This window comes from Neofelis nebulosa, chromosome 3 (genome assembly GCF_028018385.1).
Source record: "Neofelis nebulosa isolate mNeoNeb1 chromosome 3, mNeoNeb1.pri, whole genome shotgun sequence".
NCBI classification, from domain to species: Eukaryota; Metazoa; Chordata; class Mammalia; order Carnivora; family Felidae; genus Neofelis; species Neofelis nebulosa.
This window is the reverse complement of record NC_080784.1, coordinates 103,515,592-103,531,250: the sequence shown is the minus strand read 5'-3', so window position 1 is coordinate 103,531,250 and position 15,659 is coordinate 103,515,592. Positions and strand designations below refer to the sequence as shown.

The following is a 15,659-nucleotide window of genomic DNA, read 5'->3' as shown; positions in this document are numbered from 1 at the left end:
TTACTTTCATCTCACCATGGTGATATTGGGTTTTTGTTTTAAATGTTTATTTGTTTATTTAGAGAGAAAGCAGAAGGGGGAGGGACAGAGAGAGAAGAGAGAATATGAAGCAGGTATTGGGACTCAATCTCAAGAACTGTGAGATCATGACCTAGCTGAAATCAAGTCAGATGCTTAACTGTGCTACCCAGGTGCCTCCCAGACTGTTGTTTTTTTTTTAAGAAAGACAAAATGTTAAAAAGACATTCCACAATAAAAATAAACTTTTATGTTTGTGTTTACCTTGTCTTTTACAAATATTAACAATTAACTTATTTTTAATTATTTGCCAAAAAGTTTTTTATTTCTTAATGAGTTTTTGTTATGTTGTTGTTTTTGTTTGTTTCTGTTTTGGGTTCCGTTTAGGTTGTGGTTTTTGTGGCCAGACGATACCCTGAAGAATAAGAGGTGTAAGAACAAATGTGGTTGTCTTGGTGGCTGCAGATTCTTTGGTGGCACAGTAACTGGCCTAGATTTCTTCAAACTTGAAGAGTTGACACCTTCCAGTAGTTCTGCGTTTTCAAGCACGAGTGCAGAGTCTGATATGTATTATGGACAGTCTCTGCTACAGCCTGGAGAATGGATTATTACTAAAGAAATTCCCAAAATTGTAGATGGTAATGTGTTGTCACTTGTGCTAATCTTTTATTATCTTTATCTTTACATCATTCTGAGAGAGCTGTGTTACTTTGTTCAACTCAATTTTTTGAGCAGTCTTATAGGTAGAATTCATTATAATCTGCCTTTGTTTTGCAGATGATTTAACTAAAGCCAGTTAAGACTAATGAGTTTGTTATAGTTATACAAGGCAAAAGTAGGCCTACTCTTTGGATCTCCCATTGTTGGTATTGGTGATCTTCCTAGCCAACTGTATTCTGAGTATTACATATCATTTCCTAGAAGTCAGCTTCCAGAGGTGCACTTACGAATAGCTGTGTTCCAAGGTAACAGTTGTTTTATCAAGGTTACTTTTATAGGAAAACTTGTCAAGAGTAGTATTTATACTGTTGGGCTTCATGTTACCAACTACTTTTGCAATATACTCTTATCACTAAAAATTGAACATATCAAGAAGAGAAATGTGACCTTTCCTTAGATCCAGTAGCATAACTTTGTAAATATACAAGTTTGGTATGAGCAGTAAGTGGTGGTTTTAAGTATATTAGACTTAGATTTATCTAGTGTCTTTTCTCTAAAGACTTCACAAATGGATTTTCCTTTGGATTTTTTTTAATTGTGTGTTCCTACAATGAAGTGCAGTGTTTACTGCTTAAGTTGCCATGCTGTCAAGAAGTGAAATTTAGAGAAGTCTTGGTATTTTACTAATATTAGCCTTTTCCTCTAGATCTATTCAGAAGCATTGACAGCACTGCCTTTTGTCTGTAGACAAAAAGGGAGGGAAGAAAGTGTATTGATTTCCCATGTATAAGGAGCTCTTAGAGGAAAGAGCTGAGCTACATACGTCAAACTCTTGTTTTAATGATATTTCACTAAATATTAATACATAAGTATGTACATCTTATTTAAAGTTGACTTCTGTAGTTTTGGCTAGAATAACAGTACATTATTATTATTTTTTTAAATGTGTATTTATTTTTGAGAGAGAGACACACAGAGCACAAGCTAGGAGGGGCAGAGAGAGAGGGAGACATAGAATCCGGAGCAGGACCCAGGCTCTGAGCTGTTGGCACAGAGCCTGACGTGGGGCTCAAACTCACAAACCGTGAGATCAGGACCTAAGCTGAAGTCAGACGCTTAGCCCACTGAGCCACATAGGCGCCCCAATAACAGTACATTATTGTATAAAATCTGCAAACATTAAAACTTCTTGACATTTAAAAGATAGGAAAGATGCTAAATAAAATATATCATTTTTCTTATAATATTACTTTCTTACATTTGAATAATGTTTGTTTTTAAAAGTTTTCACAGGCATTTTCTCATTTAATCTTCAAGCTACCATGTGAGTTCTATATTTTCCTTGTTTACAGTAAGGAAAGTGAGGCTCATCACTGAGACTGAGTTGCATGAAATCATATAGCCAAGTAGATGGCTAAGCAGAAACTAGAATCAGGGCCATCAAAGCCACTTCAGTGTTGTTTCTGCTGTACTACAGCTGGCACTAATTTCAACACTGCTTGATTTTCTAATCTGGATGAAAATTTAACCATCACAAATGGAAGGCAGAAAATCTACAGGGAATTTACACATAGTGGAAAAGAGGGAAGAGAACAAATTCTCCAACTGAACAAAGCAAAGCTCATTATAACTCTTATAATGTATAATAATAAGGATTTTCTGTATCTCCTGTTGATTCAGGAGTGACTTATAATTCACAAATTGCTATAAATTTGCTATAGATTTAACCACTATGTAAGTATGTGACTTTCTGATTGTTGTAGTTTCCAGGAGCCAAGTATAGATGTGCAGTGTTAGGATAGAATCAAGGAGGGCACATGGTAGAACTCACGATTTCCTTGGAAGGTCAGTGAACACTAGTTTCCTACCACTTACAAGTGAATGAAACTCCGTTTTGACTTTTACTGCTTTGATTTTTCCATTTGTGGTAAGAGAAGCAAATAATATTACTTACATTGTAAATTCTTAAGTCTTCTTACCCCTTAAATTCCATCTAGGACTGCATTCTTCTTGGAGAGAAGTTTTCTCCTACTAGCAGATTCCTCTTTCTTGGATAACACAGGGATGGTTGGAGGAGAATAGAAACTGGGCCAGACTTATTTTTTGGATCTAAGCAGCTGTAGAACTCTCTTTTCATTCTCCTTCTCCTCCATTTACATAACACATCACAGGGCTCTTTTAAAAGGCTGAGGAAATGTTCCACATTGAAGAATACATGACAACTGAATGCAGTAATATATGATCTTAGATTGAAGGGGCAGAGGTGCTTTAAAGGACATTATTGAGTCAATTGAAAAAAATGGGAAGCACATCGCAGATTAGATAACAGTATTGTATAAATACTAAATTTATCAAATTGACAATTATACAGTGGTTATTTATTATTCTTAGGAAATAAACATTTAACTATTTAGGGTAAAAGGCCACAATGTCTGCAAATGACTTTCAGTTCAAAAAGCACTATGTATATATTATACATAATAGAGAAAATGGGGCAAAATGTTTAAAATAGGTAATTCCAAGCAAAAAATTTATGGTGGCTTTGTGTTATTCTTTAAAGTTTTCTGTAAGTTTGAAAATTTTCAAATAAAGGTTAAAAAAAAGAGGAAGAAAAATTTCAGTGACTATGGACTCTGGATCCATACCTAATGTAGATATCTTTCTATAGTGTTTAGCATATTGTTATGTGAAACTGAATACTTTTGCTGTAAAAAATGATTATGTTTATAAAAATAAGAAATTGGATTAAGTGTTCACATTTTTCACAAATTGGTTTTGAAATTATGTTCATATAACCTACTTTTTTGTTTGTTCAGGTAATGTGAATGGCATGAAGAGGAAAGAATGGGAAAACAAATCAGTGGGAATAGAAGTAGAAAGAAAAACTCAGCACCTTAGTCTTCAAGTACCGTTACGATCTCATAGCTCATCTTCTTCCTCAGAAGAAAATAGTAGTTCTAGTGCTGCACAGCCTTTATTGGCTGGAGAAAAAGAAAGTCCCTCTTCTGTTGCTGATGACCATTTGGTTCAAAAAGAATTCTTGCATAGTGCGAAAAGAGATGATGGCCAAGTAAGGTCAGTCAGTATTCAATTAGATTTAGAAACCTGATCCTAATAAGATAGTTATTACCAAAAATTTTGGCAAGAAAATCTTTTTTCCTCTCAACTCATACTATAGAAAATTTTCTCTTCCTGAACATATTTTTAAATGTTAGTTTGCTGTTGTCTGGTTACAAAATTAATACATATTCACTGCAGAAATAGGAAAATACAGAAAAGTATAATGAAAAATATTTCTTGTCATCTCACAGATATGAACATTTCAGATTTTCCTCCACTCTCCTTGGCTATTTCTTCTTATTCCCTATTTCCATGTCCTCCATTTTTCACCCTTTATCTCTTCTTTCTCTTCCTCTTACAACCTGCCATTGGTTGGATGTTATCCCTCAGGACTCTGTTCTGTATCTTTATCTCTACTCACTCTGTGCTGTTTCCCTAGATGGTCTCAATAATGGTTTGGCTTTAATTAAGATCTTTTAAATCTGAAACTCCAGCCAAAACTTTTGTTTCTATAAGCCCAGCTACTTTTTTTTTTATATTTTTTTACTTGGATGTTTCATGGAGACCTCAGACTCAACCTATAAAAAATGAACTAGTACCTCTCATGCTCAACTTGCTCTGCCTCAGTAAATGGCACTAGCATCAGTTGCTGAAGTTGGTGATATTGGGGTTATCTGTAACTTCTTCCTTTCCTTCAATGCCTCTCATTTAATCAAAGGCCTTGGTATATTTTGTTGGACAGACTTTTAAAGGATGTAAAAAAAAAGTTGTAAATGCATTAGTGTCCACAAAATATGGATTGAAGATTATACTTTGGGTTTCTTCAAGTTTGTATTTTGCTGTAAGCTGCCTCAATTTTTTCAGAACCACATGGGGTATGAATACATATTGTGCTGTTGTGCTACTTTGTATATTTTATTGTAAAATTTTAGATTTTCCTTTATTCATAAAAGAAATGATTAAAATTACTAAAAGAGTTTTCTAAGTGCTTCTCTTTGTACTTATATGATGTATAGTAAATGGTAATAGCTTTGCTTTCTGCTTTAGTATTCCTACAGAGATATCAGGAAATAGCCCCGTGTCTCCTAATACTCAGGAAAAGTCAGTAGGTCAGTCTCCTCTGAGATCTCCCTTGAAACGACAAGCCTCTGTATGTTCCACTCGACTTGGAAGTACCAAGAGCCTTACTGCTGCTTTTTATGGGGACAAGCAGCCTGTTACAGTTGGAGTCCAGTTTAGTAGTGATGTCTCCCGAAGTGATGAGAATGTGCTAGACTCACCAAAGCAGAGAAGGAGTTTTGGTTCATTTCCATACACACCATCAGCAGACTCCAATTCATTTCATCAATATCGATCAATGGATTCCAGTATGTCAATGGCTGATAGTGAAGCCTACTTTTCTGCAGCTGAAGAATTTGAGCCCATTAGCAGTGATGAAGGCCCGGGAACTTATCCAGGTAGAAAAAAGAAGAAAAAGCAAACACAGCAGATTGACTACAGTAGGGGTTCCATATATCACAGTGTGGAAGGGCCACTTACTGGCCATGGAGAAAGCATTCAGGATCCCCGAACTCTGCCATTCAAAACTCATCCTTCCCAGGCTTCATTTGTTTCTGCGTTAGGTGGAGAAGATGATGTTATAGAACATCCGTATGTTGTAGAAGTTGAGAAAACAGTAGAGAGTGAACAGATTACTTCTCAACAACCTGTGATGAACTGTTATCAGACTTACCTTACTCAGTTTCAGGTAATTAATTGGTCAGTGAAGCACCCTACTAACAAAAGAACCTCAAAATCCTCATTGCATCGTCCCCTCGATCTGGACACTCCAACCAGTGAAGAAAGTTCATCATCATTTGAACAGCTTTCTGTTCCAACTTTTAAGGTATAAACCAAGCCATTAGTTTCCACTGATACATTTAGTTAGATAAATCAGTTTTTAAGATGTTTCCAAAATTATTCTCTCAGTCATTTTAACTACCTCTCAGAAAGGTAGAATTTCTGAAATCATGGCTTCATGTGTAACAGTAAATCTTAGGGTTATCGATGAGTATTATAAGTTTAAGCATATCAAGTTAAGGAACAGTTTCAGACTTGATTGTCACAGTGTTAATTAATATATGGTCTCTATACACATTATGCTCTAAGATTAAGATCAAGTCTCTGTGATTCAAATTTTCACATGTCTTGAAAATAAAATTTTGTAATTGTTTTTAATAGCTGGTGTTCTTTCTACTCAATCTGTAACTGCTTCTAAAAAAAAAAAAAACTCTAGTTGCTTCTATGCAAATCCATTTTCATGTGCTTGACATTTGAGACCTTCTAATTTAGCAGGAATTGGTTATTGTCCATTTCTGTAATGTATTCTGTAAATAGCTTTTTAAAGGAACACTAAAAATGCATCAAAATAAGTTTAGTGATAATAGCCAATATGAAAACTACTTTTATAAAATTATACATTTATAAGAGATTTTTAAAAAATGATTTTAAAGACCAAAATTAAGCATGTAAAATCTTATGAAACGATTAACAGTGTTTAGGAATTTTATGTGGTGTTTACTTACATAAACATACACACTTATTTAAAGTGTCTAAATGTTAATTTATTCATTCTTAATTCAGATATTATATACTACTGTGTGCCAGGCATTTGATGTACAGTGATGAGAAAAACAGACATAGGACTTAAAGTTTAGGTTTGGGACCCAGACAGTTAATAGAAAAACAGATAGGTATATGATTACAAATTGAGAAGAGTCTTATGAAGATAATCAAAAAGAGAATAATGGGGGATGGGGCTACCTATATTGTATTCACATTAAAGATCTACTGGAGGAGGTAATATTTGCACTGAAACTTAAAGTATGAGAAGAAATTGATGATGGGAAGACGTAGCACAGGCATGAGCCTTGCTAAAATTCTAACGTGGGAAAGAAGTCAGTGCACACTGAACAGTTAGTTAGCAGGGAGATTGCTCATTTTGAGGCTAGAGACCTAAACAAAAGACAGATCATTAAGGACTTAAAAACCACAGTTGCAGTAGTTAAAATTTCATTAGGAAACTTGTGAGAACTTTAAGGAAATGTGATCTTACGTACTTTAGCTACTAAGTAGAATTGAATTGACATTAAGCAGGAGAACAAGTGGGATAATCACTTAGGAAGCTGTTGCAGCAATCGGTGCAAGAGGTGACAGGGCTGGACTTAAGTAATGCTGGAAATGTGATAAATGGAGTTGGAATACATGTATGCATTTGAGCAATATTTGTTGAAGGAAGAAGAAGCATTAGTGACCATGACAAAGTTTTGGTTTTAAGGTTGTGCCATTTCTTGCCCAAGATGAATGACCCATGTTAAGATTTCAAAATGTTTTCTTTATTCCATGTGAAAATATGTTGGTATATGAATTTTCCAGTATAAAAAACATATGGTACTTCCATACAGAATAGTAACTGAGAGGTTAGAATTACTTTAGTAATTGCATAAATCTTTCTAGTTTGGTTAGGCAATCAACTCTCTGGAGTAAATAAGTCAAGGAAGTAATTCATATCTTTAGATAATTTCAAAATAGAATATAGGCAATAAGAAAGTCATTTTTCTCTATTAAATCTGAATAACTGGCTAGCATTTAAAAGAGTTCAGTTTGTTTTGAATAACGAAGTGCATTATTAATTTTAATTGTTATATGTTATCTACAATCTAGTTTTTCGTATAACTTAATGTTTCTCTGGGATTCTTTCTCACTTAAAAGTTGATTGTGTTAGGAGAAGGTTCTAAAATTAGTTTAAGAAAAGCTCAGAAAAGGAACTTCGGAGTAAAGACATTTGAAGCACTTATTTTTAAGCTTTAGTTATGTAGTCTTTTACTATCATTATTGAATCCTCACAGCCCTGCCCTCTCATTTGTCTGAATAATCAGAAAATGAAAGTGCCAATTCCATATTTTATATGACTTTCTCAATTTGTTAAATATTTTTATTGTACATATGAAAAGCATATTAACAAGGTAATCTGGATATTGACAAATACCAGTTGATAGCATAAAATTAGAGAACAATTATTAAAATTCTAGACTATAATGTTTTATATTATTTTAGGTTATCAAACAGGGGCTCACCGCTAATTCTTTACTAGACAGAGGAATGCAACTTTCAGGAACAACTTCGAAGTAAGTAGAAATTACATACTTTTGAAGTTTAAAGTATGTAATTTAATGATATGTGGAGTTTATTCTGAGGAATAACCATTCTTTACTTACTTGACTGTAAACTTTATCTTTTATTTATTTATTTTAAAATTTTCCTTCATAATTTAATTCTTTGACCCATTGGCTTGTTCAGAAATGCAGTGCTTGATTTCCACATATTTGAGAATTTTAAAGATAGCATTTTGCTTTTAATTTCTAATTTCCTTTGTAGTCACATAATATATTCCTTATTATTTTGGTCTTTATATTTGTTGAGACTTGTTTTGTACCCTAGCTAGTATTCCGTGTTGGTGAGTGTTCCACAAGCAGTGGAAAAGAAAGTGTTTTCTGCAGTTGTTGGATGGAGCCATATTGTGCATATGGCAGAGTTGGTGGATGGTGTTGTCTGATCTTCTCTAAGCTTACTGGTTTGTTGTTCACCATTTCTATCAGTTGCTGGGAAAGTAGTATAATCTTAACTAAAGTTGTCAATTTATCTATTTCTTCCTTCAATTCTGTCAGTTTTTTAAATGTATTTTTTTGATGTTTCTGATTTTATTTTTATTTTTTTATTTACTTTTATTTTTTTAATATTAAATTTATTGTCAAATTGGTTTCCATACAACACCCAGTGCTCATCCCAACAGGTGCCCTCCTCAATACCCATCACCCACTCTCCCCTCCCTTCCACTCCCCATCAACCCTCAGTTTATTCTCAGTTTTTAAGAGTCTTTTATGGTTTGGCTCTCTCCCTCTAACTTTTTTGAAACTCTTAGTAGATTTTACACATTGTTCTGTCTGCTCACATTGTTTTATCATTACAGAATATCCTCTTTGGCTCATGTAGTAATTCTTTTTTTTTTGATATTTGATATTTGATATTTGATATCTTTGATATTAATCCAGCCACCTCAGCTTTCTTATGCTTCCATGATACAAATATATTCATGGAGTATCTTTTTCCATTATTCTTATTATTTTTACCTTCTACATGTCTATAGTATTTATACTTCAGTTGCATTTCTTGTAAGTTATAAATAATTGACCTTGCATCTTATTTTATTATTTGTTTTTCCAGCTGATTTATTCATTCTTACAAATAATATTTCATTGGCCATCATGTGTCAGGAATTGTCCAAAGCCTTGGGAAAATGAAAGAAAAAGAAGATTAATTCTGGAACTTTTTTTAAAAAATTTTATTTGTGAATTAATTACCACAAATAATTCAACTCTGTTGTCTGTCATGGCTTTGCCAACATTTATAAGCAGCCTGTAGCATTTCTGTTAGACATACTATGTTAGACATACCATAACTTGGCATATCAAAATTGGGAACTAACAAGAATTCAGTATTGTAGTTTTCATATTTTGGGAAAGCCCCATCAAATAACTATACCAACATTTTTTTTTTCTTACTTGATGTATTAACCATCTTTGATCAGTTTTCATTTTTGTACCTCACCTGTCCTGTCTCTGAAAAGCATTTGGGACATAAAATATCTAGTTCAATTCCATGAAGTTTTTAGTTGAAATAAATATACATTTGAGTGGTCATTCATCTTAAGGAAACTTTAAGTTCTATTCTTTCTCATGATCTTTTAAACCTGTATTTTGCTTGTTAAATTGTATAGTACACCATATACTCCTCTGGAAAAGAAAACTGTTGATAACACAGATGATGAAACATTAACAGAAGAGTGGACCCTGGATCAACCAGTCTCTCAGACCAGGACCACAGCCATAGTTGAAGTAAAAGGGACTGTTGATATTGTTCTGACTCCCCTGGTGGCTGAAGCTTTGGACAGGTATTACTTTTGTTTACAAATATAACTATTTCATAAAATTATAAGTGTATGTGATATGATTAGTGTATGTGTTAATAAAGAAGATTGTTGATGATGGCTATTTTGATTGAACAAAGATGAAAGTATGTTTAAAAAGGTTTATCATTTGTTACTTTTTCAGCATAAATAATTATATTGCAATATTGTAATAATTCTATTGCATTATATTTTCTCTTTTTTACTTTGGGATGATGAGCATAAAATGTAACACCCAGGAACTAATTAGTATGTTTGATATTCTTACTAGTATCTACTTAATGAGAGGAAAAAGGGGAAATAATAGATTTCTGTGTCCTGCAAGGAGCTTATAGCCCAGCAAAGGAGACAAAACTAACACGAATAAAATCTAGAGTGGAACATAATGGGCCTATTTAGATAAACTAGACTGTAGTATTAAGTGATATTTAAGTTTTTCATTTACTGTTTTTTTTTTTTTTCCCTCAGATATATTGAAGCGATGGTTCATTGTGCTAGTACCCGCCATCCAGCTGCAATTGTAGATGATCTCCATGCCAAAGTCCTCAGGGAAGCTGTCCAAAATAGCAAGACTACCTTCTCAGAAAATGTAAGAAAATTTTTATTCAGTGAGTGTAGCCAATTGAATACTCTTCATGTGTACATGATATTTAAACTTGAAAAAAAAACATGTATTAAAATTTTATTAGCCCTTTAAATTGGAATACATAGACATTTTTTTTTAAATGTTCATTTATTTATTTTGAGAGAGAGAGCATGAGGGAGGGGCCCAGACAGAGAGGGAGAGAGAAAATCTCAAGCAGGTTCTGTGCTTTCAGTTCAGAGCCTGCCACGGGGCTCAATCTCATGAACTGTGAGATCATGACCCGAGCTGCAGTCAAGAGTTGGAAGCTCAACCGACTGAGCCACCCAGGCACTCCAAATCCATAGACATTTCTGAATAGTCTTCGTATGTTATTGGCTCCTTAAGAGATACCATATATAACTGTACTGTGAATAAATAGCAATTAAATATTTATTAAAGTGTTTAGCTTTATTTTTTCTTTTATATCAGAAGTAACTTAATTCTAAGCCTTTCCTAAAGAACTTTGGTCCTAAGTGAATGAGCAATCGTCAGGCTGGTACATTGATTTTCTAAGAAGGCAAAGCTGCATATTATCTTGACTTTTCTCTGTGATTAGATAACTTGTGTCTTAATATTTTTGAGATTATTTTTATTTTATTTTTTTAGAGAGCAAGAAAGCGTGCATGCATGGGCACACATGCACAAGTGGGGGAGGGGCAGAGGGAAAGAGAATCTTTTTTTAAAAAATACTTTAAAGTTTATTTAAAAAAATTTCATTATTTTTATTTATTTATTTATTATTTTATTTATTTATTTATTTATTTATTTATTTATTTATTTATTATTTTTGAGACAGAGAGAGACAGAGCATGAATGGGGGAGGGTCAGAGAGAGGGAGACACAGAATCTGAAACAGGCTCCAGGCTCTGAGCTGTCAGCACAGAGCCCGACACGGGGCTTGAACTCACAGACTGTGAGATCATGACCTGAGCCGAAGTCGGCCACTTAACCGACTGAGCCACCCAGGCGCCCGTAAATTTTATTTATTTTAAGAGAGAGCATGAGCAGGAGAAGGAAAGAGAGGGAGAGAGAGAATCCCAAGTAGTTTCTGCACTGTCGGTGCAGAGCCCAATACGGGCCTTGATTTCACAAGCCTATGAAATCATGACCTGAGCTGAAATCAAGAGTCAGTCGCTTAATGGATTGAGCCACCCAGGTGCCCCAAGATTATTTTTGTTCACTTCAGTGAATTAAGTCATCATCTCCTGGTGTGTGATATTCTACTTATGTTGTAGTGCTAGCCACTGAGCCAGTTTCTTAGCAGTCGTATCATGGTGATTCTCCATTTGACTTTCAAATTTATCTGGGTCATATTTGGGCTAGAGACTAGAGGCAAGATAAAGTGAGGTTGGTTATTTTTAATGATCCAGTTATTCAAAACATATTGGCATTTCATGTGACAGGTAGTTAGGGTATGAATGTACATCAAAAGAAATTTGAAAATATCCTCAGCCAGTAAGGAGCCAATTATCAAAAACCAAATCTGTTCTTAAATTAATACATTTTACTGATTCTAAAATAATACCTATTGCCATTTTTTTTGTGTTTCTCTGTAGGGTGTTTTCACTTTATTTTATATCACTTCTCTTCAGCCCTGAAGCTACTAGTAGTGTTGCTAGCTTTTCTAAGGTTTGGACTTTAAGAGTGTGGTTGCTGAAGTGGATGGCAGCTGGCATATAGATGGGCATAAAGGAGCACATTGGATAAACAAGTTGCAATTGTGGATGATGTGGAAATTATGAAAGTTCTCTGAAATAATAATTCTACTTTAATCTCTAGCTATCTTCCAAACAAGATGTTAGAGGAACAAAAACTGAACATACTACCATAGGAACTACTAACCAAGGACAAGCACAGACAAATCTTATAATGAAGCAAGATAATGTAACAATTAAAGGTCTTCAGGCTAATGTTAGCATACCAAAGGTAACAATTTAAAAAATTTTCCAGAAAGAGGAAAACATTTTGGTGGGTTTTATCCTTTGTATTTACTAAGCTGAATGGTGGTAGAATAGATTATATCAAAAATATATATTTTATTTTTTGATGATCTAATGGAAAAATTAATATAGTTTACTTAATTGGAATATGGGGTAATACTTATAAAATATTCCACATTCATCCAATAAGAATTGAATTATGATTATGAGAGTCTATCAGACACATACATACATGATTCTTAACAGTAGTTTTTCAGTTTCTTGTATATTTTATGTTTAAGTGATAATTTTTAAGTTTTTAACTCTGAAATTTATGACATTTTGTGTTAGGTAAACTTATGTTTGTTACAAGCCTCCGTGGAAGAATCTCCAAGTGCAGCTCCTAATAAAAGCGTGACTCATGTTTCTCTAGTAGCATTGTGTTTTGACAGAATTGCTACACAAGTTCGTATGAACAGGTAAAATTTATTAATTTGAGCCATAATTTTCTTGTTGGATGTAAAAGCAAGAAACAATCATCATTTTAATATATTTCTGAAAACTGGTGCTAATACTCAAAATTTGTATTGGAATTTCAAATATCACTTTATAGATATGCAAAGTAGGTTTTTAAAAGTTCATACTGTTTTTACACATACTATTTTTCAGTAAACACTGAAAAATTTGTTATGAATATTGGTTTAATTAAAACAGTGGAATTAAAAAAAATTTATTAAATGTTTTTACTGAACTATATTGTTTACATGTTAACTGTCATACTTCTTTTTTTTTTCTTTTTCCATAAAGAGGTGTGGTTGAAGAGACTTCAAACAATGCAGAACCTGGTAGAACATCAAATTTTGATAGGTATGTCCATGCCACTAAGATGCAGCCTCAGTCATCTGGATCTCTCAGATCAAATGCTGGAGCAGAAAAAGGCAAAGAAATTGCAGCCAAGTTAAACATTCATCGAGTTCATGGGCAACTTAGGGGTCTTGATACAACAGGTAGGATTCTACAACAGATATTTTTCTTTGACATGTATAAATGTAAGAAGAATTTGCAAAAGGAAACATGATTTTTAAAAATATTGCTACAATTTGAGTATTTTATAAGAGAAAGGTATTTCTGCATATATTGAACACATGGTATTTAATTGTTTAGTTACTCGTGTTCTATGACAGTGGAAGGTAAACTGTGGTAGGAAAGTAAGTGGTATGGCCCAAATTAGGAACTGCTTCTGTCTCCTCTTTTTTCTTCATAGTATCTGCTGGCTCATTATAAAACAGAGAGTATGGTCTTTATCATCTTTCTTACTTTTTAATCATTCTGTTGGCACAACTTCATTAAAAAGAATTAATTGCAAGGGGCACCTTCGTGGCTGAGTTGGTTAAGCGTCCCATTCTTGATTTCGGCTCAGGTCATGATCTCACGGTTTGTGAGTTTAAGCCCGTCAGGCTCTTTGCTGCCAGTGCAGAGCCTGTTGGGATTCTCTATCTCCCTCTCTCTCTGCCCCTCCCCTGCTCACTTCTCTCTGTCTCTCTCTCAAAAGTAAATAAGTAAATGTAAAAGATTATTATCTTATATACAAAAAAGAATTGATTGCAATATCAAAAGCTGTTAGTCAAATCTATAAAATATAGTAGCAATAAGAACAATAGCTGTGTCTCTTAAAGTCCCTCTTGAGGTGAAAAACTAGAGATGTTACATATCCTTTTAATATTTTTTATGTAATTTAGTGCATAGCTCGTTTTAAAGGCTTCAGTGATCTCAGATAGTCAGAGATTCAATCTAGAAAAAATGGAATTTGTCACTCTTACTTGAGATGATTGCTATGTTAAAATCTACATATAGGACAGGTGACCAATCCTGAATGAACAAATGATTATCTTGAGTTTGCTCATTGTATTCTGTGAGCTCTGAAGTTTCCATGATTCTTGTCTATATCCTGGGTCTATGTAACTGCTGTGGCTTTCTCAAAGCTTATTTCACCATCCTTGTGTTTGAGGGCAAAGCATTTTGAGGATTCCAAATAAAGAGACTTTTCATGGCTGCCTGAGATCTATTGTCCTAGAGCTGGTACAAAATACAGTGGCTTAAATATAAAAAGGCTCAGTTTGCACTGGTAACCAGTTTGCACTTGGGTGTTGTAGAGACTGTAAGAAGTAATTAAATAGAATTTTAAAAGGCACGCTATGTAGAAAAAAGTCATTAAAGACAAAACATAGTGTAAAAAAGCGTATGTAAAAAACATAATGTTAAAAAAAATGTAATTGTCTTTATATGTGCATAAGATATCTGTGAAAGGATTCTCAATAATCTAATGACATTTGTTACCTAAAGGGAGGGGAGGTGGATGTCCGAGTGTGGTATTGGAGCTTTTCATTGCATACACTTTCACACATTTTGGATCTTTGATTTATGCAAGTAATTACCTAATCCAAAAATTTCAGTAAAATTTAAGTTAAATTCTCACCTTATATCATACATCAGAATAAGTTCAATGAAAAAATAAATAATGGAAAAACATAGAAAAATGTAAGTGAACATTTAGTCTCTGACAAGGGAAGACTTTCTAATCATAAGTGCAAAATACAGTGTTTTCGTATGATGGGATGTTATGTAACAATTAAAATAGTATCTTTGAAGAATTTTTAATGCCCTCAGGAACTTATCATGGTTTACTGTTACTTGAAATGTGGGAACCAAAGCTGGTTTGTTTGTAAAATAATCTCTAAAATGCTAGAAAGAAATTTAATTCAAATGTAAACAAGTTTATCTCTGAGTGCTAAATTTACGTGTTTTTTTTAAACCTTTTTTTTTTTTTTCCTTTTCTCTCTTAGCTGTAATCACAGAAAGAAATGAAAAAAGTAAACTTAAAGCCTTTGCCAGGCATGCAGGATGTTAGTTTCCATATTGCATATTGTAAGCAGTGGAATTATTATGGCAATGTCTGTTATGAATTGTAATTATATAAAATGTGTTACCATAAAGTAATCTTTTAGTAAAAGCTGTAATTTTCCTATTTTCTAATGTTTTTCCTAAAGCTGGGTAATTAATTAAAATAATTTTTTTTCTAACATGATGATGTAAAAATAGTTTACCATGAAACTGAATTATTCAGGAGCTATTTTAGATTTTTAGAGTGCCTATAATCTTTCAGAAATGAATTCATTCTGCCTCTGAGCAATTATTTGTTAACTGTGGAATCCCTTTTCCTCCCTTTTACTTCAGTGAGATTCTGGCACTTTTTAAGTAGTAAGATATTAGGCATTATTTTAGAAGTTGGTTGGTTCATTTATTTTTCTTTTTGACAGAGTATTAAGATATCTTTTTAAGATATGCCAAATGTTTCTTTTTTTTTTTTTTAAAT

The 15,659-nt window shown here is 33.4% G+C and overlaps 1 protein-coding gene across 10 annotated transcripts in view; it reads left to right on the top strand.

Annotated features, from left to right (window-relative positions):
- BLTP1 (bridge-like lipid transfer protein family member 1) overlaps positions 1-15,659 on the top strand; it is a 215,204-nt gene that overhangs the window by 96,265 nt on the left and 103,280 nt on the right. For all 10 annotated transcript variants that reach the window (XM_058721464.1, XM_058721470.1, XM_058721463.1 and 7 more), the window contains 9 exons: positions 406-656; positions 3,495-3,753; positions 4,786-5,623; positions 7,834-7,904; positions 9,554-9,727; positions 10,211-10,331; positions 12,147-12,293; positions 12,638-12,765; positions 13,094-13,293. In XM_058721464.1, the coding sequence (XP_058577447.1) occupies positions 406-656; positions 3,495-3,753; positions 4,786-5,623; positions 7,834-7,904; positions 9,554-9,727; positions 10,211-10,331; positions 12,147-12,293; positions 12,638-12,765; positions 13,094-13,293 (2,189 nt within the window). The remainder of the gene's footprint in view (positions 1-405; positions 657-3,494; positions 3,754-4,785; positions 5,624-7,833; positions 7,905-9,553; positions 9,728-10,210; positions 10,332-12,146; positions 12,294-12,637; positions 12,766-13,093; positions 13,294-15,659) is intronic.